We start from the raw sequence: 24,394 nt of genomic DNA on the forward strand, positions 1-24,394 counted from the left end.
GGAAGGGCCTGTGTCTATGTGTGCGTTCTAAGACCTTCCCAAGGGTTTATTCTTTTCTTTCTGAAAGTTCTAGATTTTAATGCTAAACTGGAATTTGGTATTCTTCTGAGTGGTTCTGGGGTTCCTGAACCAAGCCACCAGGAAGCAGATCCTCTAGATGAAATGACCACAGGACCAACCCAGATCCACCCCCAGGCTCCGTGAGGAGAGGGGTGACACAGCCTCAGCTGCTCCCTGGGCCTTTGATGCTTAGGCAGTGAACCAAGGCTGGCCCAGTGGCTCCAGCCACCCTTTGCCCAGAGCAGCCAGGGCCATTGTGTAGCTCAGGGGTCCCCAAACTACGGCCCGCGGGTCGCATGCGGCCCCCTGAGGCCATTTATCCGCCCCCGCCGCAATTCCGGAAGGGGCACCTCTTTCATTGGTGGTCAGTGAGAGGAGCATAGTTCCCATTGAAATACTGGTCAGTTTGTTGATTTAAATTTACTTGTTCTTTATTTTAAATATTGTATTTGTTCCCGTTTTGCTTTTTTAACTTTAAAATAAGATATGTGCAGTGTGCATAGGGATTTGTTCATAGTTTTTTTTTTATAGTCCGGCCCTCCAACTGGACTGAGGGACAGTGAACTGGCCCCCTGTGTAAAAAGTTTGGGGACCCCTGGTGTAGCTGGTGCTTTGATAATGAGAAACATTATCATCACTTCCAGTTTCCCTGCTAATAAGAACCATCTGAGAACCACGCATTTGATGGAAATGTGGCGCAAAACATGATTTAATTCCTCTGATGGGATCTGCTGCTGAGATGTCCTCTTGTGCTGACTTGAAACAACCTTGCTTTCTGTTTTACACATGAAAAGCACTGTGACCCAGGGAACCTGCCCCATAAAAGGAGCCGTCTGACCATTGTGTGTGTCTTACTTCTTCTATGGATTTTATCTCTCTCTTCAGTCTCTTCTCCATTTCTCCTTGTTGGAGAGGGATGAAGGTGTTACACCCAAGCTGGGAATTAACTCCCCAGTCAGATCTGTACCATTGAGGCTTGGTCTCCCCTCCATTCCTCTTCTAAGTGATCATTAATCTCAGGGTCAAAAGGCTGCTTGGAGGGTTAGACGGTTGCTTTTCCAGGCTTTACCAAAGGAGTGCTTCAAAAACACACTGGAGGCCCTGGCCAGTTGGCTCAGCGGTAGAGCATCGGCCTAGGTTCGATTCCCTGCCAGGGCACACAGGAGAAGCACCCATTTGCTTCTCCACCCCTCCGCCGTGCCTTCCTCTCTGTCTCTCTCTTCCCCTCCCGCAGCCAAGTCTCCATTGGAGCAAAGATGGCCCGGGCGCTGGGGATGGCTCTGTGGCCTCTGCCTCAGGTGCTAGAATGGCTCTGGTCGCAACATGGCGATGCCCAGGATGGGCAGAGCATCGTCCCCTGGTGGGCAGAGCGTAGCCCCCTGGTGGGTATGCCAGGTGGATCCCGGTCGGGCGCATACGGGAGTCTGTCTGACTGTCTCTCCCTGTTTCCAGCTTCAGAAAAATGCAAAAAAAAAAAAAAAAAAAAAAAAAAAAAAAAAAACCACACTGGAATAAAGTAAGTTCTCATTGACTTCATTGCCCTCCATTTCTCTTGTTACCGCAATAGGGGATAAGCGGAGCTCCAGGCAGGGAAGGACAGAAGGGGAGCCAGGGGAATAAAGGTCCTCAGGTGAGTGATTCCGGAACGTCAGTCAACTGTCTCCACTCTTCATGGTCCTATTACTTCAGAAACATCTTCCTATATATACTCTATTTTATATTATCTACGTAGGGAGTGTTCCATTCTTTAATGAAGTTGGAACAGATTTTCAGCACAGCTCAGATCCTTGTACGTAGCTGAAGCACCCTTTTCTCCTTCCCTGGACTGTTCCTCAGAAAGCACGGACCCGTGGATTCAGCCTAAAGAAATCAGTCAGAAGAGAGCTAATCTTGCTGACTCGTGAACATTTCAAAACCTAATACATTATTTTGGTGGTTCTAACTCTTAAAAATGATCTGAGCCATGCATATCTCCATTGACTGTAGCTGTTTGAAATTGCTTCTCTGAAGACCCTTCCTACTAAAATTTATTTCGTTCCCAAGTTCGGCTTTGAATTCACCCTCTGAGTCTCTTTGGTTCTTGAGTTTCTGACAGTGAGTAATGAGTTTGGGCGGTGAGGGATTCATGTGGGAAATGTTTGGCTCAGCTGGTGAGAGTTCAGAAGGCTTAGGGAGACCCGGGTTTGCTCAGTTAGCTTCCAAGCCTGTTTGCCAAAAGACATTTTGTGTCTGTTTTCAGATTGGGTAACTGGAACACATTCAGACATTGTTTCGTATGTGTGCGTGGTGCAGCGACAATATAATGTCACAAATAGTGCTCCAATGACAGCACAGTCTCTTGTTCTAACGAAATCAGGGCGTTACAACAAATTTGCCACATTCAGAAAGAATATGTGTTGAGTCAAAGGCACCTTTTCTGGTTCTAGGCCCCATGTGGACATGGTGTCCTTGCCGATGAAGGCTGTGGTCTTCTCACCAGGACTGGAGCCCGAGTCCTCAGGTTGCAGCCCAGATGCCTCCCTCCCTGCGTGGCTGGGTTTCTTGTTGAGAAAGCATCAAGGAGTTGTGGGGAACGACAGGAAGAAAAGCAGAACTAGTATCATAGGTTTTCTATGAATTGATGCGATGCCAGTATTTCCATTTCCCCTTTTCTTTCAGGGTTCTCCTGGGCCCACGGGACCGAAAGGAAGTGTGGGAAGACCTGGACTTACGGGGGGGAAAGTACGTGTTATTTCTTCTAGATTTCAAGTCCTGAGAAGAAAATTATCTCCATTCTGTTCTTGATTTTTATGTTAATTCCTCAGGTGTTTGAATCCAGGCACTATCGAACACCCAAGAGCTTTCTGCTAACATATCAACGGGATTTTATTTCTTTATTTCTTCACTTATTTCTAGCTTTATTGGGGGTAATGTTGGTTAATAGCATTATATAAGCTTCCAGGTCACAATTCTATAATATATTGCATTGTGTGCATCCCAAAGTTTAGCCTCCTTACATCACCATGTACTTGACCCTCTTACCCCTCTTCTCCTCTGGTAACAAACAAAACAAACAAACAGAAAATCCCATTGCCACAGACAGTAGCACCATGCTAACACATTCCTTCCCTCCCATGGAGAGGTAACTGCTTACCTCTCCAAGGAACTGCCTGATTTCAGTAGGAGAGACACAGTGATCTCACTCATTCTAACATAATAACTCTGAAAAAAAAAATCTCAACCTCCTGATTCCCTGAATGTGCACATGGTGGCCTGCTTGGGCCGAAAGGGGCATGGGGCAGGGGAGCATGAGAACTCAAATCTACTTGTGCATGTGGCTTCCTGTTCTCTGTCTAACTCAACCTACCTTCTGTGGCTCTTCTGGAGATTGTCAGAGAGCAAACTGTTCAGAATCTCACCCTCTTGCTTAAGACCTTTCAGCAGCTCCCTCCCTCAGGGCCAGCTCCTGGGCCTGAAACCTGTGTGGTCACTCAGGGGGCCTAGTTTAGAAGGGCCCCATGATTGGTTTAATGCGTGGTGTCACCATCTGGAAAGTCTAAATATTTGAACAAGAGGCCTCTGCTGTCATTTTACACTGAGCTCACAAATGATGTAGCCAGTCTTAACCTCCCCCTGGCCCGTAGGAAAATCTCCAGGCTTTAAAGTAGCATAGAAGGCCTCTTGCTGATTGAACCTGTTTAATTCTCAGGCTTCAAGTACCTCTCCCTCCTGCGTGCCTGCCCCAGGCTTCTCACCAATGCCTTCCCTCTACTGGGTTTTTCTCACTTCTCCCTCCACCCTTTTTTCACCCTTTTTTGAGCCTTCAAACCTCAGCTTCCGTGTGCCCGGTTTTCAGGCAACCAATTTCCCAGCCCCACTGAATCCAATTTAGACTCCCCTTATCTTTTCTGCCATAGCACACTGAACTTCATCAGCCAGGTTTAGAATTGCCTGTCTGTCTCCCTTTCCAACCAAAATCACACCTATCGTGTTCTACGGTTTACTTCCCACAACAATAAATCACTGTTGGATGAGTAAATGAGCAGCTCTCCCCAGAGTAAATTTCCCACTCTGCGCCTGCCTTCTCCTTCAGTCCTGCTGGAACACTGGGTAAGCAGTCCTTGAGCATGGCCCTGTGTTCTGCTGATGTTTTCTGCTTGCCTTTGGGAAGATCATGATTTGTTTTCTGCACCTCATCTCCTCACTAAGCATTGAACGCTTACTGAGAACCCTGTTTCCCCATCTGGCAGACGGAACTTCCTTGTGGTGGGAGCTAGGTTTGCTTTCACCAATCTGAAACTCTTCTGGTCCCATTTCCTAGGGAGAACCTGGACTCCCCGGAGGCCCTGGGCCAGTGGGGCAAGCTGGACAGCGAGGACAACAGGTACGAGGTTTTAGGACCCTTACTCTTTCCCAGCTCCAAGACCTCAGTTGGAGGCAAAGAGAAGGGAGCTGACCCCACCTGGGGTGAAGGTATTTCAGCACCCCCTAGGAAGATGTGGGGGCATATCTCCCACCCACTGCAGTTCTCACTCTATAGTTAATCTGTTAAAGTGAGAGACCATCTGAGGGAAAGCAGGATGCAGAGAAGATAATGGATAAATCAGAACAGGCCTTTCAATATTTTAACAACAACATGGCCATATAGACACATGTCGGTTGAAAAATAACACTACCCATTTTTCTTCCCTTCTTGCAAAACTCCAGGGCAACAAGAAGAAGAGGAGAATAGGGCCAAGAAATGGGCATCTGTTCTAGTGGCTCTGGCTCTACCAGGGGCTCAAAGAGCAGCCAATATAGGAATAATATCTTTTATTCCCTTCTAAAAATAATGTTTATTACCATTATTACAAATAGAGATTATAGAAAGCTTACCAAGAGTAAAAGAGGGGACATGGGTAAGAAAGTTACTTATAATCCCACCGTTTTGAAATATTTATTAACATTCTAGAAATACAAAGAAAATCACTCTATTTTTCCCTGTTAACAAAGTATCAGGAGCCTATTTCCATGTGATTATACTTTCCCCTCAACATCACTTTTCCTAACTTCAGAATATTTTATTGAATGCATGTACCTTAATTCATTTTACCAATATCTTATTAAATATTTTGTTTGTTTTTAGTCTTTTACTTTTTTTTTTGTATTTTTTCTTAAGTGAGAAGCCGGGAGGTAGAGAGACAGACTCTCGCATGTGCCCAACCAGGATCCACCAAGCATGCCCGCTAGGGGGTGATGCTCTGCCCATCTGGGGTGTTGCTCTGTGCAACCAGAGCCATTCTAGCACCAGAGGCAGAGGTCATGGAGCCATCCTCAGTGCCAGGGCCAACTTTGCTCTTGGCTGAGGAAGGGGAAGAAAGAGATAGAGAGAAAGGAGAGGGGGAAGGGTGGAGAAGCAGATGGGCACTTCTCCTGTGTGCCCTGGCCGGGAATGGAACCGGGGATTTTAAGACGGCAGGCCAACACTTTACCACCGAGCCAACCGGCCAGAGCCTAGTTTTTTACTGTCATAAATGGCACAGAAATAAACATTCTTGTACCTAAGTTTTTTGAACAAAACTATAATTCATTTCTGCATAGCAATTTCTAGAAGTAGCACAGCTAGGTCAAAGATTATGTACACATCTAAATAAGATTTGAACTCTATTGCAGAGAGCCCTTAGAAAAATTCAGATGATGTCTGCGCCCACTTGTTATTCAGGACAGAGCTTGCGTCAGGGCACCCATGCCCACAATGGGTATTGCCACTTCCTTATTTTTATTTTTATCAATTTTATTGACAAAAAAAATGGTATCTCATTAATGTTTCAACTTGCATTCTTTCAGTTGCTAGTGATGATGACATTTTCCCATCTGTGTATTGGCCATTTATAATTCTTTTGGGGCAGGATTGCCCAATCATGTCCTAATTTGGACCAACTCCTAATTTTCTAGGCAATTAATAGCCACTGACTCTGAAAGTTCTGAATGACCGCTCCTCTGCCCCTTGCGGTGTTCGCAGAGTGGAGCTGGCCAAAGAAATATCAGGCACATACCAGAAAGGGATGAAAATCCAACAGCAAGCATGTTCCTAGAGGTCAAGGTCACTGATTAAGCCCCTTCCACCTGCAAGTCTCCATTACTTCTCTCCTAATATTATAATCTCCCTGGAATAGACTACGGTTAATTGTCAATTTTGGAGAAATTGAAATGAACTGATATGTTCACAGGGAGATTATGGCATCCCAGGCTCTGGTCAGATGGGACGAAAAGGAGCAAAGGTAAATATAGAAAACAATTATTTCTCTCATTGAGGAACCAAACTTAAATAACACAAGAAAAACTGATCAGACCATAGGAGCGTTGTGTTGATTTACTTCTGTTTTCTGCTGAAAATTATAGGGCCTACGAGGATTCCCTGGAGATATGGGGCTAAAGGTACTTGCACACTTGACCTTTTGAAATTACTGTGATCTTAACCTTTTGTTTGAGAATTGAGATAAGCTTGAAGATCTCAACAAAGAGCAGCTGGTGGCTTTGCCTGGGCTTCATGAGAAAAGGACCATACTTAACCCTATGAATCTTTACATTGGGAAAGATTGTCCTGTTCTTCATTGCTGGATGTCTCTCGTCTTCAAACCCTAACTTGGCGATATTCTCTCAAGTGTAGTCCTCTGTCCTCCTCTTGATTTTCCTGCCTCAGTGATCTCATTCGAAACTTTTGTCTTCCCCTATTGCTATTTGTCCTTCACTTTTGTGGCCTTTGTTTCTTCTCATCTGAAAGATGACAGTATTCTCCTCACTGGTCTCCTACTTCCAACTTCTCCCTGCTTCAGTTAATCCCAAACACTGCTGTCACTTGATTTTCTACCCCAAAGCATAGCCTTAGTTTTGTTACTCTCCTGATGAAACACTTTCCAGAATTCCTCATTATCTACTTGATTGAAATCCATCTCTGCGCTCTCCCATTTGAACCAGAGTAGATCATGTTATATGTTTAATACACTGAAATTATGTGATAAGATTTTCTTTTTTTTTTAATTTTTATTTATTATTTTTTTACAGGGACAGAGAGAGAGTCAGAGAGAGGGATAGATAGGGACAGACAGACAGGAATGGAGAGAGATGAGAAGCATCAATCATCAGTTTTTCGTTGGGACTCCTTAGTTGTTCATTGATTGCTTTCTCGTATGTGCCTTGACCGTGGGCCTTCAGCAGACTGAGTAACCCCTTACTCAAGCCAGTGACCTTGGGTCCAAGCTGGTGAGCTTTTTTTGGCTCAAGCTGGCAACCTTGGGGTCTCGAACCTGGGTCCTTCCGCATCCCAGTCCGACGCTCTATTCACTGCGCCACCACCTGGTCAGGCAAGATTTTCTTTTTTTAAGTGTCCTGTCTAGAAGAGTGTCTCCCATATAGTTGATGCTCAAATTAAAATTTTAAACATGGATTTCATAAAGTGTCTAATTAGGCAAATTAAATCAATTATAGAAAAAGAGACAATATTTGAATCTTTTTAAAAGTACTTCTAATTGATGAATTACTAAAAGAGATTCTTTCCCAGGGTGGAGAAGGGTACAATAAAGGACTGAATAAATAACTGTTAGGACAAGACTTCTCATTGTAGAGGACCAATTTTCTAACTTATAAAGGGAGAAAAATAGCCTACTTCAATTAAGGCATATGTGTGAAATTAGCATACTGATAAATAAGTGCTAAAATTAATCCTACTAAAGCCAGAGTACATTTTCTTCACCTTCAACTTTTTCAGATATGATTCACAAATTTAGAAAATAATACACTATTTAGTATTTTGTGTAGTCAAATGTTCTATATATTTTCCCAGATTTTCAAACACTTTTTAAGATATTTTTATAATTGACTAGATAGCTATTGCACATATTTATACATAAACATTTGTATTTTTAGAAAATTTGAAATAGTTCATAGACTATATAAGCATATCAATGACTTAGTTCCAAATGATAGGAGAAGATGACTTTTAGTGTTTAATATAACATATTTGGTATAGTTATAAGATCAGTTAGGTTTTAGATTGAAGAGAATTATTTTTATTCTTTTATAGAAACTACTTTAATATTTGATTAAATATTGATTTCTTATATCTGAATCTTCAGGGTGAAGTTGGCAATCCTGGAACTCCTGGGGGGCCTGGACCCAAAGGATTTAGGGGGCTAAGTGTAAGTAGCCTATAATTCCAGAAATAAAACACGTTCCTTTGAAAGACTCTGGCTTTTATGTTGTAATAATAAATGTGGACTACTGATCCATCCCAAGGACACCGGAAATGTCACTTTCTAGCTGTGTGATCTTCAACAAACCTTTTCAGGGTTGAATTTAATGACACCAAAGGCCCTTTGCAGCTCGAAAAGCTGATGGTTCCATGCCTCTGAACTGTTATAAATACTTACAGATGCGTAACTGGCTGTTCCAAGGATTGCCAGTTGTCTTCCAGTGTTTTCTAAGGCACACATCACAGGCCAGAATATTAATCCTATGAGTGGAAGTAAAGCTGACATCTTTCTCTACTCTGTCCCTGAGGGTTTTCTGACAATTTCATTATGCATAACCAAGGTCATCTGGGGTATTCATTTTAGGGAAGGCTGTTGAAATCCTCTGTTTAGTGAAGCACAGAGTAGAATGTCATACTTATTTAAAAAAAAAAACCAAAATGCTGAGACAAGCGTCCTTTCATTTTAAGTTTGAGTGTAATATCAGTAGTCATTATCAACGTGAAAAAGATGCAATTCAACAGATACTTTCCATCTGGCTGGATATATTTCATTAGCATCCATATCCATCACCTTGAGGTATGGGAATGACACAGCCCTCCCATGTCCTCTTATGTATTTTTTTTTATTTTTATTATGTAATTTTTTTTGAATTTAATCTTTTACAGATGGGAAATTGTTGTTGTTGTTTTTTTATTAGATCTCTAGGTGCCCTAGTCTATTTGCTTTTTTGTTTTGTTTTGTATTTTTAAGCCCCAAGCCTAGCTTATGACTAATTTAGATTTAAATGCACCACCAGAGCCAGAGCAAAGTAGGTCACTAAAGGAAGAGGCAAAGAGGGAAGTGGATGTTTACCAGCGATTAAGAATGGTTCTTATGTTACAAGCAAGGAATGTATTGGACTTGAATTAACAGTTGCTTTCTTTAAAACATTACTTTTCATTGTAAAATCTCATTAAGACTGAGGTAGCCTGATGGCTCGATGGTAAGGAGAGTAACACATATTTCTCTCTGCAGCTCACTGTAGGGTTGAAAGGTGTGAAGGGATCTCAGGGACCTCCCGGCCCTCCTGGATGGAGAGTAAGTATCATATATCCATGAGAACTAAGCCACGTATATCATGCTGGTTTCTAGTGTGTTTAATGAAAAGGGTGCAGATTTTTTTTTTCTTTTCTTTTCTGAAGCTGGAAACAGGGAGAGACAGTCAGACTCCCGCATGCGCCCGACCGGGATCCACCCAGCACGCCCACCAGGGGCGACACTCTGCCCACCAGGGGACAATGCTCTGCCCCTCCGGGGCATCGCTCTGCCGCGACCAGAGCCACTCTAGCGCCTGGGGCAGAGGCCAAGGAGCCATCCCCAGCGCCCAGGCCATCTTTGCTCCAATGGAGCCTCGGCTGCGGGAGAGGAAGAGAGAGACAGAGAGGAAGGAGGGAGTGGGGGTGGAGAAGCAAATGGACGCTTCTCCTATGTGCCCTGGCCGGGAATCGAACCCGGGACTTCTGCACGCCAGGCCGACGCTCTACCGCTGAGCCAACCGGCCAGGGCGAAAGGATGCAGAATTTAAAGTCAGAAGCTCTAGATTCAAATCCAGGTTCTATCTCTTACTGGCTGTGTCCCCTTGGGCCAGTTTACCTCTAAAATGGAGGTGACGTATCCTGTGCTAACCCCCTCAAAAGGTAGCTGAGAGGATCGGGTAATCCAAAGTGAACACGCCTTGTAAACTGTAAAGTTCAATGCAAATATTAGCTGTCACTGTCAGTTTTTTACTAAAGTTTTAAAAATAGGGATGGGATTGCATAAGCTTCCTAAAAGTAACCTGGCAAAGTTCCATCATGCTAGGAAAGTTGATAAGAGTTTCCCAAAACCATTAATATTGCCTTCCTAGCCTCAACATTTAAACTCGAGAGGTAGTTGGGAATATAACTGCAGCTTTCCACTATGACAGTGGTTTTCAACCTTTTTACACCTGGGGACCTATGAAAAGAGGAGAATTATTTGGGGGACCGCTAAGGCAGAAATCACTCTGAGCATAAGTGAATTCAACTAAGATCATTGGATCTGTAATCTTCCTACAACATCAGGGTGGTTAACTTTTGCGGATTTGCAAGAGATTTCTGGCAGACGGGTCCACGGACCAGCGGTTGCAAACCACTGATTGAGAATGAAGATTCTTGCACTGACATTCTTGGTGGAGCAGCTGGGGAGTCAGTGGATGTACAAGTATGAGCATGTCATACGATTTCTGAAGCCGCATCCTAGCATTCACCAGGTGCCCAAGGGGGTCCATGTGCGCAAACGTGCTAAGAACCAGCTGCCAAGGAAAGGCCTGATCCTGATGGAAGGAAGGAAGGAAGGAGGAAAGAGGAAAGCTTAAACTGTCAAGAAAGAAGGACTGCCTTTTCTCAGAAATCTTCCCAATTCACCTCACTAATTACTCGTACTCCTTTCTCTGCATTTATGAGCTCAGTGTGTCTGCGCTTCTTTTGCGTCATGCTCATTTTCTTATGTAATTGTCTTCGGTTCTTTCACATATACAGAGGTTGTAGGCTGCCACCTGCATTGCAAACTTTTTAATTTGTAATGAACCTGTACTTCTGAATTCTCAAGAAATTCCTCTCCTTCCTGCCGTTCTTTGGAAAGCCTGCTGCGTACAGCTTTCCGTATTCTAATGAGAAATGCCTTCTAAGTGCTCTATCTCTAGTACAAATATCTTTAAGAAATGTAATTCAGTTCACTCTGGGGAGACTTTAGCTTTATTGCTCTAACACTGAAACAAAAAACTTGACACTCTCGATTTAAGTGGAAAAAGAGCATTGTAATTCGTGAGTTCAGGAGTACTTGAGTTGTTCTCTGCCAGCTGTGTTTTTAAGAAAGAAGGTTTTCCGTCACCGTGTAGTTAACCCCATTTACCCTCTTCCCTCTGTTGTCTGTGTCCACAAGTTTTTGTTTATTTATTTGAATTGTTTGTTGCTTTCAGTTTTACGTCCCATATACAAGTGAAATCATATGGTTCTTGACTTTTTTCTTTCTCATTTTCCTTAGCATGATACTCTCAAGATCTACTCATGTTATCGCAAATGGCAGTATATCATCTTTTCTGTGGCTGAGTGGTGTTCCATTGTATACATGTACCACATCTTCTTTATCCAGCCATCTATCAAAGGACACTGGGTTGTTTCCACGTCTTGGCCACTGTGAATAATACATGTTGACAAACATTCATACTCCTTCACTATTTTGGCTATTTTCCAGAAATACCCAGTTGGGGTCATTCAAATTCAGAAATTTCTGTCTTTCTGAAATAAAATTAAATACACCCCCAAAACATCATTTTTAACTAAAAAAAGTGAAGGGATTTTCCCCCCCTCTGCTTTTGTATTGACATTAAAGACTCCAATTTACATACCAATAACTCACTCTGCTTTTTTTCCCCTAGGGCCCAAAAGGCATGGCGGGGAAGCCTGTGTATTCTGTATGTATCTTCTTATTCACAGAAAAATACCCTGCCAGTACACTGGCAAATAAATATGGCCACTCAAAGGTCCCTGTGCTCATGTTTCTATTCTCTCTCTCTCTCTCTCTCTCTCTCTCTCTATTTATAGCAATGTGATCTGATCCGGTTCGTGCGGGACCACAGCCGTGAGTATCTGTGTGCCAGGGAACAAGAGCATCAGTGATTGGTGAGAGCACATAGGCAAGGTGGGCATGCAGGGACAGTACCCTGAATGGTACACTGGTGCAGAAGGCAGACGTCCTCTGCAACAGGCTTGTCATGAGCGCCTGCTGTGGGAACAGCTCACATCAAAGGTGGAAGAAACAGGGGTATAAGTAAATGACATGTATGTTACTTTAACTTAGCTCACGAGGCGCAATATACATATAGGAGAGAAAACGTGCCCGTGGGAAACAGAGGCCAATTCAAGTGATGTGTGAATTAACTCACACATTCATATAAAAAATTATGTATAAAGGCCCGAGAGAACATGTTGTTAAAGGGATGAACATAGGAGTTTGGGGTTGGTTGGTTAGTAATTTGGATGGGGGTAACTGAATCCCACTATGGGGACGTGATGGTAAGTGTCATGATGGTATAGTTTCAGCAAAGAAATAAAGCAGAAATCAACAAAGAGAGAGCTTGTCTTTGGTTATGAAGAAGAGAGAAGTAAGGTAGAAAACACCCAGCAATCTCATCTTTGCAAATTTGTCCTAAGGAAATAAAGCAAAACAAGGAAAAAATTATAGGACAGATAAATGTTGAAATATTTATTAGAGCAAAATAACTCTACACTTAGACTCTTTACACTTATAGAATAATTGCATTATAGAGCCTCATCTTCTGAAAAAATATTCAGCAGATATGGTTTGTATGAAAGCAATCAGAATATAAAAAATATTGCCATTAAAAAGCAGAAAATTAAATTGGATCCTCATTATTTTCACGTATATATATTCACATAGAAATAAGTACTGGAGACAAAGGTAGAAAAGTGTAACAACTTTATTGGGTTAGGGATAGAAATTTTTGGTGATTTGTCTTCATGTTTGTGGTCTATAATCATGCTTACACAATCCCAATCAGAAAAATGTAAAATGGGAAAATTGGAGAGACTTTACGGAAGGAGACTGGATGAAAATGTAGCCCTGGCAAGCATGTGACAAGGACACAACTACAACTAAAGTTTAGAGTCACTGCAAAGCGAGATGAGGAGAGGCTCAGCATCACTGTGGGGCAAGAGGCAGAGGAGGGGTGACGGGGAATCACTTGGTAGGAAAGCATTCTGACTTTAAACAATTTAGAGGTAGAAGAATGGTGTGTGGGCCCTAAACTGACAGAAAGTACAGGCAGCTGATGAAATGGGGCTGTAATAAAGGGGAGGGCCAGGGAAGGAGACTCAGATGTTGAAGGCACTTAAGCGTCAGTGGTTCTTAGAGCCACATGGATGGATGAGGTTCTAAGGAATGGGACTCTAGAGAGACGGAAACAGAACTCCAAGGGAAGTCACTTTAGCAGAAAGAGGGTAGACCAAAGGGCTGAGAATGGTGCTGCAGAGATGAGAAAGGACTGCTGAATGTGGGCAACTCAAAAAGGAGCAAGAAGAGACCAGTGGAGAGAGGGTTCAATGGGAGGGGACCTTAGGAAGGGCATGGCATGAGAGGTAGAAAGGCTCTCCAGGACAGGGAGGAGGTGAGACTCAGGCCTGCGGCCACAGGGACAGAACAGAGGGGGGCCATGGTAGGGAGGTGAGTGTGGTATCAGGCTCGTTGAAGGTACTGCCGGTTCTCGTGAGTCAAATCTGCCTTCCCAAGGAAGAACGGCGGAGGTAGAAGGAACGGGCTAGGTGGATGCGTGCCCTTGGAGGGTTCGGGATTTGAAGGCAGTTTTCCGACACTGAATGAAAGGGGTTAGCCAAGAAATTAGGGGGCAGGGGAGAGTGGGGGGTCCTAGAACTGAACGGGGTGCTGATCAGTGAGCTTGGAAGTCTAGAATTTGGATCTTAGATGAGGATTTGGGTGACAGGTCTTTAGAGCTCACTCAGATAACCTCACTTTTATAGATGACATCACCGAGGCCCTACAAGGTTGGATTCCTGGTCTAATGTGTTTGCCCTTCAACCTTTGCAGCAGCTCTCTGTCACACAGGAATGAGGGCCTGGTTCCTAAACTGATGGCTGAGACCCGAACCCCAGAATAAAATAAGACATCTACAAGATTGTATGGGGTGGGGAGAGAAGAGAGTGGTTGAGAAGAAAACAGAAAGACCCACAGGACTAGCTTTGGAGAGAGAGGCATAATTAAAGAGGATTTTTAGGAAAAATAAATTTAAAAAGAAACGCACTGAAAGAGGTCAACCAGTTTCTCCAATGTCACCCAGACAGGTGCATCTGTTTCCAGTGCCTGGGCTTCTAGCCTCATAGCTGGGTTGGCGTTAACAAATAATAAAGTTCTCCGTCAGAAAACAGGGATCTGTTTCAGACTTTGAGAGGCAGAAGCAGCTGTGGGTTATGGGTGCTGTCTGCCAGCAGAGGCTGAAGGCAGAGGATGTGGACAGGGTTGATGTGAGGGGAGCATGCACTTGCATTATGGGAAAGCAGGATGGAAGGCTAGTTTGTCATCAGTGCTAATAAAATCTTTCATTATATTGGAGTGACTAATTTACACCCTAGGAATTGAGTAAAATGAGCATGAAATTTGTCAGGTCCGTGCTTACCTAAAGATTGACATTTCCCGGCTCCATCCGACAGAATAAATCACTTAGAAAAACTAGATGCTGTTTTGCTAAGGAGAAACCCTTGGGCGCGCGCGGGGTGGGGTGGGGGTGGGGGTGTTCTTCCTCTCTCTAGTTATAGAGATCACTCAGACACAGGAGCTCTGTTTTTTCCCAGAGACAAAGTTCATTTGGAAATCCTCTCAGTTCTGCAGGAAAATAGAGATTCCCAAGGTGTTTATCCGGGAAGAAAATAAAACTCCATATTTTTTAGCCTAGCCTTGCTGAATGACTCTCAGAAGGCTATCGGAAGAGATAAAAAACAAATTGGGTTTTAGCTGTCTTGCCATTTCATCAGAGGCTCATGTATTCTGCTTCCAAGACAAATGATCAGTGTTGCTGATTTCAACCCAAATTCTCCTAAAATCTGTTGGCTATAACTCACAAGGAGAGAGGGCCAGGAAGGTTCACAAATTAATAAAATTCTGGGTCTGCATCCTGTTGTCTTGGCTTCCTGTAGCTTAGGCATTAGCCTCATGTGCAATTAGGGTCAAATAAAGTGCTAAACTTTGTTGAAATTTTGTTGTTCTGGATTATTTTTAGACTGTGTTCCAAACATGTAATTGACTCTTCTTTCTCTCTCTCATTTTTATAGCTTGTTGGAAAAGTAAGTATTCATGCCATACTATGTTTCTTGCTGAAATTCTTCCTGTGTTCTGACAAGACCAATTTGGAAGAAATGCTCACCCCTGTGGGAAAAAGGATGTCTTCCTTCTATGCAGACATGTCTGTCTTTTGATTTGGATTATTACTGTCAATGTCCTGTTTGACCTGCTTGTAAAATGGTGACACCCCCCCCTCCCCCAGAGCCCAGACCCTTCACGCTATTGTTCTTTCTAGATCCTGTCACAATTTACAACTGAATCTGTTCATAGAGTAGGCCCTGTGACAGGCCTCTCTGACTGGCCATATTCTATTGCTCTGTCTTCTACTTGACCCGGTGGACACCAGCTTCTTGGAGAGGTGATGTCTCCTTTCTTCCCTCTTTCATCTCACCAAGTACCCACCACTTCTCAACCTGACCCTGCCATGAATGGTCTTCCCAGGGCCTACACTGCAATCAGTGTTGCAGGTCCTGAGATCCCTTGGATGACATTGCCCTGAAGCCAGTAAGATCAACTTCAAAGGCTCCTGGTCTTCCCAGAAGGCTACTGAAGCACACCCACAGGGTCTTTGCACTTACTGTAAAGTATGGTACCACTCACTTCATTTTGAAACAAAACAAAAACTTTGTACATGAAAGTACCCTATAAAACCTTATGAATTAGAATGAAATCTACCAGGTTCCCTGCTGGGTACGAGGAAATGGAGGCTATGAAGTCTGTACTTTAAACAGTCAAATATTAATGCTCTGCCTTTATGTAACACCTTCAAGCTAGCAGAGCAGATTTCGTTCCTTCCTTTCCATGTAGGTACCTCCAGGTCTAGAGCTGTATGTAACCCTTGTGTTTTCCTAGACCTCAGTGTGAACCAGACTTATTGGAGCAAAGGGATTGGGAAAGGCCTTTGACCCAAGAAGATAACTTAATACTTCTGTTTTTCATTTTTGTAGAAACGTGTCCAGTATATCCAACAGAGCTGGTGTTTGCCCTGGACCAGTCCTACGGTATCACAGAACAGAGATTTAATGAAATGAGGGATGTCATCATTTCTATTGTCAATGACCTTAGCATCAGGGAAAACAATTGCCCTGTGGGAGCAAGAGTTGTTGTGGTTTCCTATGACTCAGGTATCAGCTATCTCATCCGGTGGTCTGACTACCGTACCAAGAAGCAACTCCTCCAGCATCTTTCCCAAATAAAATATCAAGTCCCCACAGAAGCCCGAGACATTGGTAATGCGATGAGGTTTGTGGCCCGGAACGTTTTCAAGCGGACGCATGCGGGAGCCAACGTGAGGAGAGTTGCTTTGTTTTTTAGCAACGGACAAGCATCCAGCAGGACAAGTGTCATCACGGCCACCATGGAGCTCAATGCCCTGGATATCAGTCCAACGGTCTTTGCTTTTAATGAGAGGGTTTTCTTCGATGAGGCTTTTGGGGTAAGAGCTTCTCTTGACAATTTCATTTATAAGGTAGTAGTACTAGCAAGTTGGGAATGGTGGGGAGTAGGGGGAGACAGGTGGCTTCTTGAGTCCCTCTGCAGTTTACACAGCTGTATTGTTTCCAGGGTCCATGAAATCTAGTATCAAATAATAATAGCTGTCCATAAAAATAGCAGTCACATTTGCTCAGCTCTTGCTGTGTGCCAGGCACTGTCCCTAGGGATGCCTATACATACTCATACAGTGTCACAACCCTCTGAAGTCAACGCAGTTGTCATCTCCATCTTACAATGAGAAAACCGAGGCCCAGAGTTTGAATGACTTCTCCAATTTCGCACAGTTACTAAATGGCTAAAACAAGATTAGAACTCAGGTCTGTCTCACTGAAAGGGTTGTGAATATGGTGCCCCACCAGCCCTCTGCTGATCTGTTTCTCAAATCTGCCATCTGCTCCCTGTCTCCCATTGAACAGCTGGTCTTAACCTGTAATGGATGAAGTTTAGGGGGATCTCTGAACCCCTAATATTGTATAAAACATCTAATTTGTATTAACATTTCCCCAAGAGAGGTTCTTTCCTTTTTGAATCCAGATTCTTATGGGAATCTATGCTTACTTTTCCCTCCCCTCAAAACTGAAGAACGTCTCCATCTACTGTTCTTCTATTTTTAAAAAAATTGAAATTATCCAAGAAATTCATGTTTCTGGAGTTGTGTGAAATCATCGTGTCATCCAAGAGATTATAAAGGTCTATTTTCATACAAATACTCATATTTCTTCTGCAAAAAGAAAAATAAAGAGAGTCAGTCTGCTCATAGCACAGCCAAGAAAATTTCTTTGGAAATCAGAGCCACCGGGAGAGTCACAATAAATCCTGACAGAAAGGATTGTAGGAAGTCAAAGGTTTTCTTCTCTAAAAATAATTTTCTCCCTACATACTAGGTAATTTGGTTGTTATCTTATTGTATATGCCTTCCCTACAAATATGTAAGGTGGAGATTTTATCTGCTTTATTTATTTCTGTATCTCCAGCATGTAAAATAGTACCTATAACATTATAAGCCTATAGTAAATATTGAATGAATAAATGAATGAATGGATGAAGAACATGTGGTTTACTCCTATGAATAAACTTTCTTTTTTTTTTAAATAATTTTATTTTTTAATGGGGTGACATCAATAAATCAGGATACATATATTCAAAGATAACAAGTCCAGGTTATCTTGTCGTTCAATTATGTTGCATACCCATCACCCAAAGTCAGATTGTCCTCTGTCACCTTCTATGAATAAACTTTCTTGATTTACCAAGGCAGCATTTACTCTTTACATGGGGGGCCAACAAGGTCAAATGCAAAGTAACACCAAAAGCATCCAGTTTCATAAAAGGTAGAGAGTAGGAATGTAGTAAATACTTTCTAACCATAAGGCTGGAATGATCATAAATATCTCCAAATGCTCACTTTGCACTTTACAGAAAAACAGAGGATGTAGCTTTCTTTTTTTTTTTTTTTTTTTTGTATTTTTCTGAAGCTGGAAACGGGGAGGCAGTCAGACAGACTCCCACATGCACCCGACCGGGATCCACCTGGCACGCCCACCAGGAGGCGATGCTCTGCCCATCCAGGACGTCGCTCTGTCGCTACCAGAGCCACTCTAGCGCCTGGGGCAGAGGCCAAGGAGCCATCCTCAGTGCCCGGGCCATTTTTGCTCCAATGGAGCCTTGGCTGCGGGAGGGGAAGAGAGAGACAGAGAGGAAGGAGAGGGGGAGGGGTGGAGAAGCAAATGGGCGCCTTTCCTGTGTGCCCTGGCTGGGAATCGAACCCGGGACTTCCGCACGCCAGGCCGATGCTCTACCACTGAGCCAACCGGCCAGGGCCAAGATGTAGCTTTCCTAACCTTTTAATTTCCCAACGGAAATGGAGTAAAAGCATGAGCATCTTTGTGGGTTGAGAGATAGACCTTCATCACTACCTGGGAATGATAGCTTTATTTCATTGTAGTAAAAGCCTCTGCCTGGCATGGTACCTCACACAGTAAATGCCCAATAAATAGTTATTGATTTAATGAATGAGTGAATTAATTAATGCTACATATTGCCTATTTCAGTGAGTATGAAAGCAAAAAATGTAATCAAGAAACATAAAATCAGGCAGTGTACTAACCAAAATTTTGCATAGATTTAGTGTCTTCTATCTGCTGCCTTTTGAAATAGACTTTTAATTAGAATTTGTGGACCGGGCATCTGAAAGATGTGCTGTCTTGTAGTTAGTGAGATCAGAGTGGAAATCATTGGGGTCACGACTTAAGGAGGCCAAAGAAAACTCATGAGTGTAAAATTTCTGCAGGACCCCACTTCAGAAGCTGATCGTGTGGTTCATAATCAGCTGTTGCGTAGTCAGAAGCACGTAAAAATTCAGTGCGGAATCGCAGCCTTGGAAATGAGACAAAGATTTTAATACCTGTCCCACTGGATGAATCTGGTGATTATCTTGTGGCGGTTTTCTCATCATAAAATAGGGATGCTGATACCGGTTCTATATTCTTTGGGTTATATTTAGGATAAAAGATGTTCTGAATAGAGCAATAATACAAAGTAATGATAATTATGTATTTTTCAAACTAATCCTTAAGGTGGGTGCACAAAATGGCTTCCTGATAATGACTAAAGAAAATGAGCTAATAAGCGTATGTATTTTTTTTTTAATACAGTTTGACAACACTGGAACATTTCAGGTGATTCCAGCTCCTTCAAATGGAGACTATGAACCATTAGAAAGGCTTCAGCGCTGTACACTTTGCTATGGTAAGACCAATGAGAAGCATTTATTATGCTGAATCATTTAAATGCCCTCTGGATGTGTAATTAAATCTGTCTTTGTCAGAGATTTCTATTTTCGATTGGAAATTTTTTCTGAGTTTTCTGTTTTTCAACATCGTATATCAGGGTTCCAATCTCTGTAATGTTTGCAGTTTTTATAGAATGTGAAAACTGGCCCTGGCCGTTTGGCTCAGCTGTAGAGCGTCGGCCTGGCGTGCGGGGGACCTGGGTTCGATTCCCGGCCAGGGCACACAGGAGAAGCGCCCATTTGCTTCTCCACTCCCCCCCTCCTTCCTCTCTGTCTCTCTCTTCCCCTCCCGCAGCCAAGGCTCCATTGGAGCAAAGATGGCCCGGGCGCTGGGGATGGCTCCTTGGCCTCTGCCCCAGGTGCTGGAGTGGCTCTGGTCGCGGCAGAGCGTCGCCCCCTGGTGGGCGTGCCTGGTGGATCCCGGTCGGGCGCATGCGGGAGTCTGTCTGACTGTCTCTCCCTGTTTCCAGCTTCAGAAAAATACAAAAAAAGAAAGAAAGAAAAAAAAGAATGTGAAAACTGACTTAGATTATTTCAATTGACATGTTTTTCTTGGGGGCAATTTGGTAGTTTGTATCAAAAGCCTATAAAATTTTGAAAATATTTTTTGAGTTTGGACATAACTCATAGATTTCAAATATATATGCTACCCATGTCTGCTTTTAACAAAGATCTTCCCAAATTGTCTGCTAGTTGCTATAGAAATGTTGGGACATTGAAAATTCCTCATTGATTAAGCTAAATGATGTGATATTGAAGGAGTGCTGGTTGGATGATTAATTCTTGGTTAATTGGTCACTTGAAGATCTCAAACAACAGTTTTATACCAACATTGAACCAATAATGAGTCTCTCTATGTATTTTCAGATAAATGTTTTCCAAAGGATTGCATCAAAGAGATACTTTTACCTGAAAATTCACACATGGATGTAGCCTTTCTCTTAGACAATTCCCGGAATATAGCAAATGATGATTTTAAGGCCATGAAAGAGTTGGTGACCTCGATGCTTGACAATTTCGACATTGCTTCAGAGCCTTTGATCTCAGACTCTGGTGACAGAATTGCCTTGTTGAGCTATTCTCCTTGGGATAGTTCTAGGACAAAGAAGGGTACAGTAAAAACTGAGTTTGCATTCACAACTTATAACAACCAAGTCCTAATGAAGAGACACATCCAGAATTCCCTCCAACAGCTAAATGGAGAGGCCACCATTGGCCAAGCCCTACTGTGGACCATCGAGAATCTCTTCCCAGGGGCACCCAACCTGAGAAAACATAAGGTCATCTTTGTGGTCTCAGCTGGAGAGAATTATGAGAAGAAGGAACTATTAAAGAAGATAGCTCTGAGGGCCGCATGTCGAGGCTATGTCATATTTGTGATTTCCCTGGGCTCTCCACATAAGGACAACATGGAGGAGTTAGCCAGCTACCCACTTGATCACCACCTGATACAGCTTGGGAAAATTCATAAACCAGATCTGGATTATATTGTGAAGTTTTTAAAACCATTTGTATATGCAATCAGACGTAAGTCATTATTTTGTTTTTCAGGTTTAACAAATTAGTCTGTTAATAGTATTGATAACCTAACTTTTGTTTGCATCTATAACCAACCCAAATATATGAATTAGACTTTCGGTGAGTTGTAGAAAGGGATAGGATATATATGATTATACCCTGTTTATACTTCAGTCAAAATGTGGTGAGACCTTCCTTTTTCATGATAGAATGTCTCTTGGCCAAAATGCCAGCACTTGAGAAAGCAAGGGGTTGCTGGAGGTCTCCTGAGTGAGTCACACTTGCTCAACTAAAGAAATTTTAGCCATTCTTAGATGGTCTCCAGGATGAGCATTTAAATAAAAGTTTTCTCTGCTACATAGGTTTATTTCTAACCTTGGCCCACCCTGGAGGCCTATATGAAGGTGTAAAGACAGCACAATCCTGTGCTGCTCCCAAGAGAGTGAGCATATAACACACAGTTGTTGAAATGCAGGTTCTGATTCAAGATGTCTAGGGTGGAGGTGAGATTCTGCATTTCTAACAATTGCCCCAGCGATGTCAAATCTTCTGGTCCAAGAATGACACTTTGAGTAGCAAGGCCAATGCACTACAGTGTCACCGTTGGGTGGGTGCTAGCTCACAAACTGAGCTGTGAAGAGAGAAATACAGGAAGTGAGAGTAAGCATCTAGAAACTTTTAAAGCAATTTAACATTGCCTAGTCATACAGTTGCATGAACAATGGACCCTTGTCTTACTGAATGAGATAACCAAAAATATCAGTCTGCAAAGAATTAGAAATAGAAATGCCTTGTCCTTCACCACAAATGGTTTGACAAACACTCTCTCTCCAGCAGTGCTTCTCAACTGGGGATAATTTCATCTGTTGGGGCACATTTGTAAATGTCTGTAGACATTTTTGGTTGTCACAGCTGAAGAAGAGGATACTACCAGTATCTAGTGGGTTGTGGCCAGGGATCTGCTAAATATCCTACAATGCACAAGTCACCCTCCCGGCCCCCAGAGCAATGAATGATCCAGCCCCAAATGGCAATAGCGCTGAGGTTAAGAAACCCTGCCCTAGAGGGTCCCAAAGAATCAAAGCTAAACCAGTTTTTTCCGGGAACCTGGCAGATTTAACGTTAGGGCCTGCTGAAACCAATCCTACCACCCTAAAATTCCAAAGTTGCCCTAGATTCCTGCCCCCCAAAGTGACAGTAGCTTGAGAGTTCACTCTTCATTGCAGGGAGAGTTCCACCTTTCTCTTTTGGCTTATATTTGATCTAAGAAGCAAATAATTGCCCACTTGGGAATACAGTATCATGTTATTTCGTTAGCTCTATATACCTTCAGTTGTATGATGCATCATTATATTATGTAAAAAGAAAAAATGCTTTCAATTTAATGTTGATACTAACTTTCCTTTTAGAGTTTTTTATTTTATAATAATTAGAAGAATTCTTTTAGACAGACTATCAGATATCACTCGTGTGGTGGAATAGACTGTTTCAGGCATCCCTAAAACTTCTTCTTATTCAATATTTGACCCTTGTGAGCTATTTTCTTGACTCAGAGTTATTGATATCTACCTTCTTCCATTCAGTATTGTTCTTGCATCCACCAAGATTGATGATGACGCAGCATCTTAAAAAGACTATAAAATAACTCAGAGCTGGCCTTGCTGGGCTCTTAAGTGGCTTTGCAATTACGTAGAGCTCCCTTACTTTTGATTCTCACCTGAGCAATGTTGTTAAAACATCCAGTTCACCGCCTTCTCAAAATCACTTGGTTTGTAGCGGTTAAAAGACTCCTCTCCTAATACTTATGGGAATTCTTTTAAACTACTGACCCCTGTCCTGGGTTGTGGTGGCACAGTGGATAAAGCATCAACCTGTAATGCTAAGGTCGCTGGTTCAAAACCCCAGGCTTGCCTGGTCAAGGCACACATGAGAAGCAACTACCGCAAGTTGATGCTTCTTGCTCCTTCTCTCCTCTCTCTAAAAATCAATAAATAAAAAATTTTAAAAATAAATAAATAAACTACTGATGCCAGTTTTACAAGTTTGGGTGCTGACATGTCTGCTGTTCCCACATGCACAGACAATACTGCTCCTCAGCCCCTACCCCACTAACACCGCTGTCCAATGCAATTGATTAGAAGATACAGTCTCATTTCGGAAAACTAGAAAAAACTGCTCACCTCAGAGCCAGAGAAATATGATTACTATAAAGCCATAAATATTCTTAGATATTTTTATGGAGTCTTGGATCATTCAATGGCGAAAGACCTCCTTTAACTGAAAAGTGTTTGTTTTTCTGAATGGGGGGGGGGAATGACCTGCTCCTCAATATTTTACTGCATACAGAACAACAATGGGAAGGGAGTAAAGAGACTATTTAAGTCAGTAAGCTAAAATCACTTCTGTGATTCTTCCTAGAAATTGGTGTTAATTGGTACAGAAGCACAGAAATAGCATCACGTAATAAAATAGTACCTTTTATGTATTCGATGCATTAGCTTATGTGTTAGTGAAAAAAACTTTATAGAGTCAGAATCAATTTTTCCTTAGATTAGGCTCACCTGCACATATGAAAATCATGGGTCTCTGCATCAAAATTTAACCCTTAAATGAACCGTGAGAAGATGTCTGTTTTCTTGACCTTGGTAATTCTTTGGTTGCAGAACACCCAGATATCATGGTTTGGATGCTATTTCTAGTTGCTACTATTTTCTGTCTTCACCCCAGGCAAATTTTGCTGAAATATTTTAGTGACATTAATTACTTCAACAAGATTCCTGTTGGGGTTCTTTTGACCAGGCATACACAATTTCTAGTTTAAAAATATATATATATAACTAGAACTTTGCTCTCTCTAAAGGAGGATTCAATCAATACCCGCCACCCATGCTCGAGAATGACTGCAGACTCAATAACTTACGAGAAGAGGATATTCAAAACAGTGGCCTCTTGTGAGTGAGAAAGCTCTTATATTGACAAGCGACTGTTAATGGACTAATGAGGGTGCAAAGGGCTGATGGCAGGTTATTAGGTTGAAGAAGCAAATGAATAAGGTCTCTGAAGGAAAGGCTCTCCACGCATTTACTTTTCTGTAGCAGATGTTATGCATCGAGCATGCTTCTGGGATGGATGTTTTAGAACAGCCTCATAAACTTTATTATAATTTTTGCCTTTAAAGCGGTGGTGGGATTCAGACAGATTGTGTAAGTTTAGCAGAACCGATATGTAATTTTTGTTGAGTTTGGCGAACCAGTTGTTAAAATGGCACTTGTAGTCAGGGTTCTATCTAAGGTGGGCGCCTGGGCAGCCACCTAATGTAGAAATCACAAATATACATTCCTTACTTTTTTTTTTTTTTTTGTATTTTTTTTCTGAAGCTGGAAACGGGGAGAGACAGTCAGACAGACTCCCGCATGCGCCCGACCAGGATCCACCTGGCACGCCCGCCAGG

General features: G+C 42.5%; 1 protein-coding gene across 1 annotated transcript in view; it reads left to right on the plus strand.

The window, feature by feature from the left end:
• Positions 1-24,394, plus strand: part of COL6A5 (collagen type VI alpha 5 chain) — a 111,593-nt gene that overhangs the window by 67,679 nt on the left and 19,520 nt on the right. Inside the window, exons 23-36 of the mRNA XM_066244768.1 lie at positions 1,628-1,690; positions 2,719-2,781; positions 4,361-4,423; positions 6,249-6,299; positions 6,421-6,456; positions 8,154-8,216; positions 9,285-9,347; positions 11,707-11,742; positions 11,873-11,909; positions 15,131-15,142; positions 16,088-16,575; positions 19,289-19,382; positions 20,293-20,952; positions 23,804-23,894. Coding sequence (XP_066100865.1) covers positions 1,628-1,690; positions 2,719-2,781; positions 4,361-4,423; positions 6,249-6,299; positions 6,421-6,456; positions 8,154-8,216; positions 9,285-9,347; positions 11,707-11,742; positions 11,873-11,909; positions 15,131-15,142; positions 16,088-16,575; positions 19,289-19,382; positions 20,293-20,952; positions 23,804-23,894 — 1,820 coding nt within the window. The remainder of the gene's footprint in view (positions 1-1,627; positions 1,691-2,718; positions 2,782-4,360; positions 4,424-6,248; positions 6,300-6,420; positions 6,457-8,153; positions 8,217-9,284; positions 9,348-11,706; positions 11,743-11,872; positions 11,910-15,130; positions 15,143-16,087; positions 16,576-19,288; positions 19,383-20,292; positions 20,953-23,803; positions 23,895-24,394) is intronic.

Source organism: Saccopteryx bilineata, chromosome 10 (genome assembly GCF_036850765.1).
Source record: "Saccopteryx bilineata isolate mSacBil1 chromosome 10, mSacBil1_pri_phased_curated, whole genome shotgun sequence".
NCBI classification, from domain to species: domain Eukaryota; kingdom Metazoa; phylum Chordata; class Mammalia; order Chiroptera; family Emballonuridae; genus Saccopteryx; species Saccopteryx bilineata.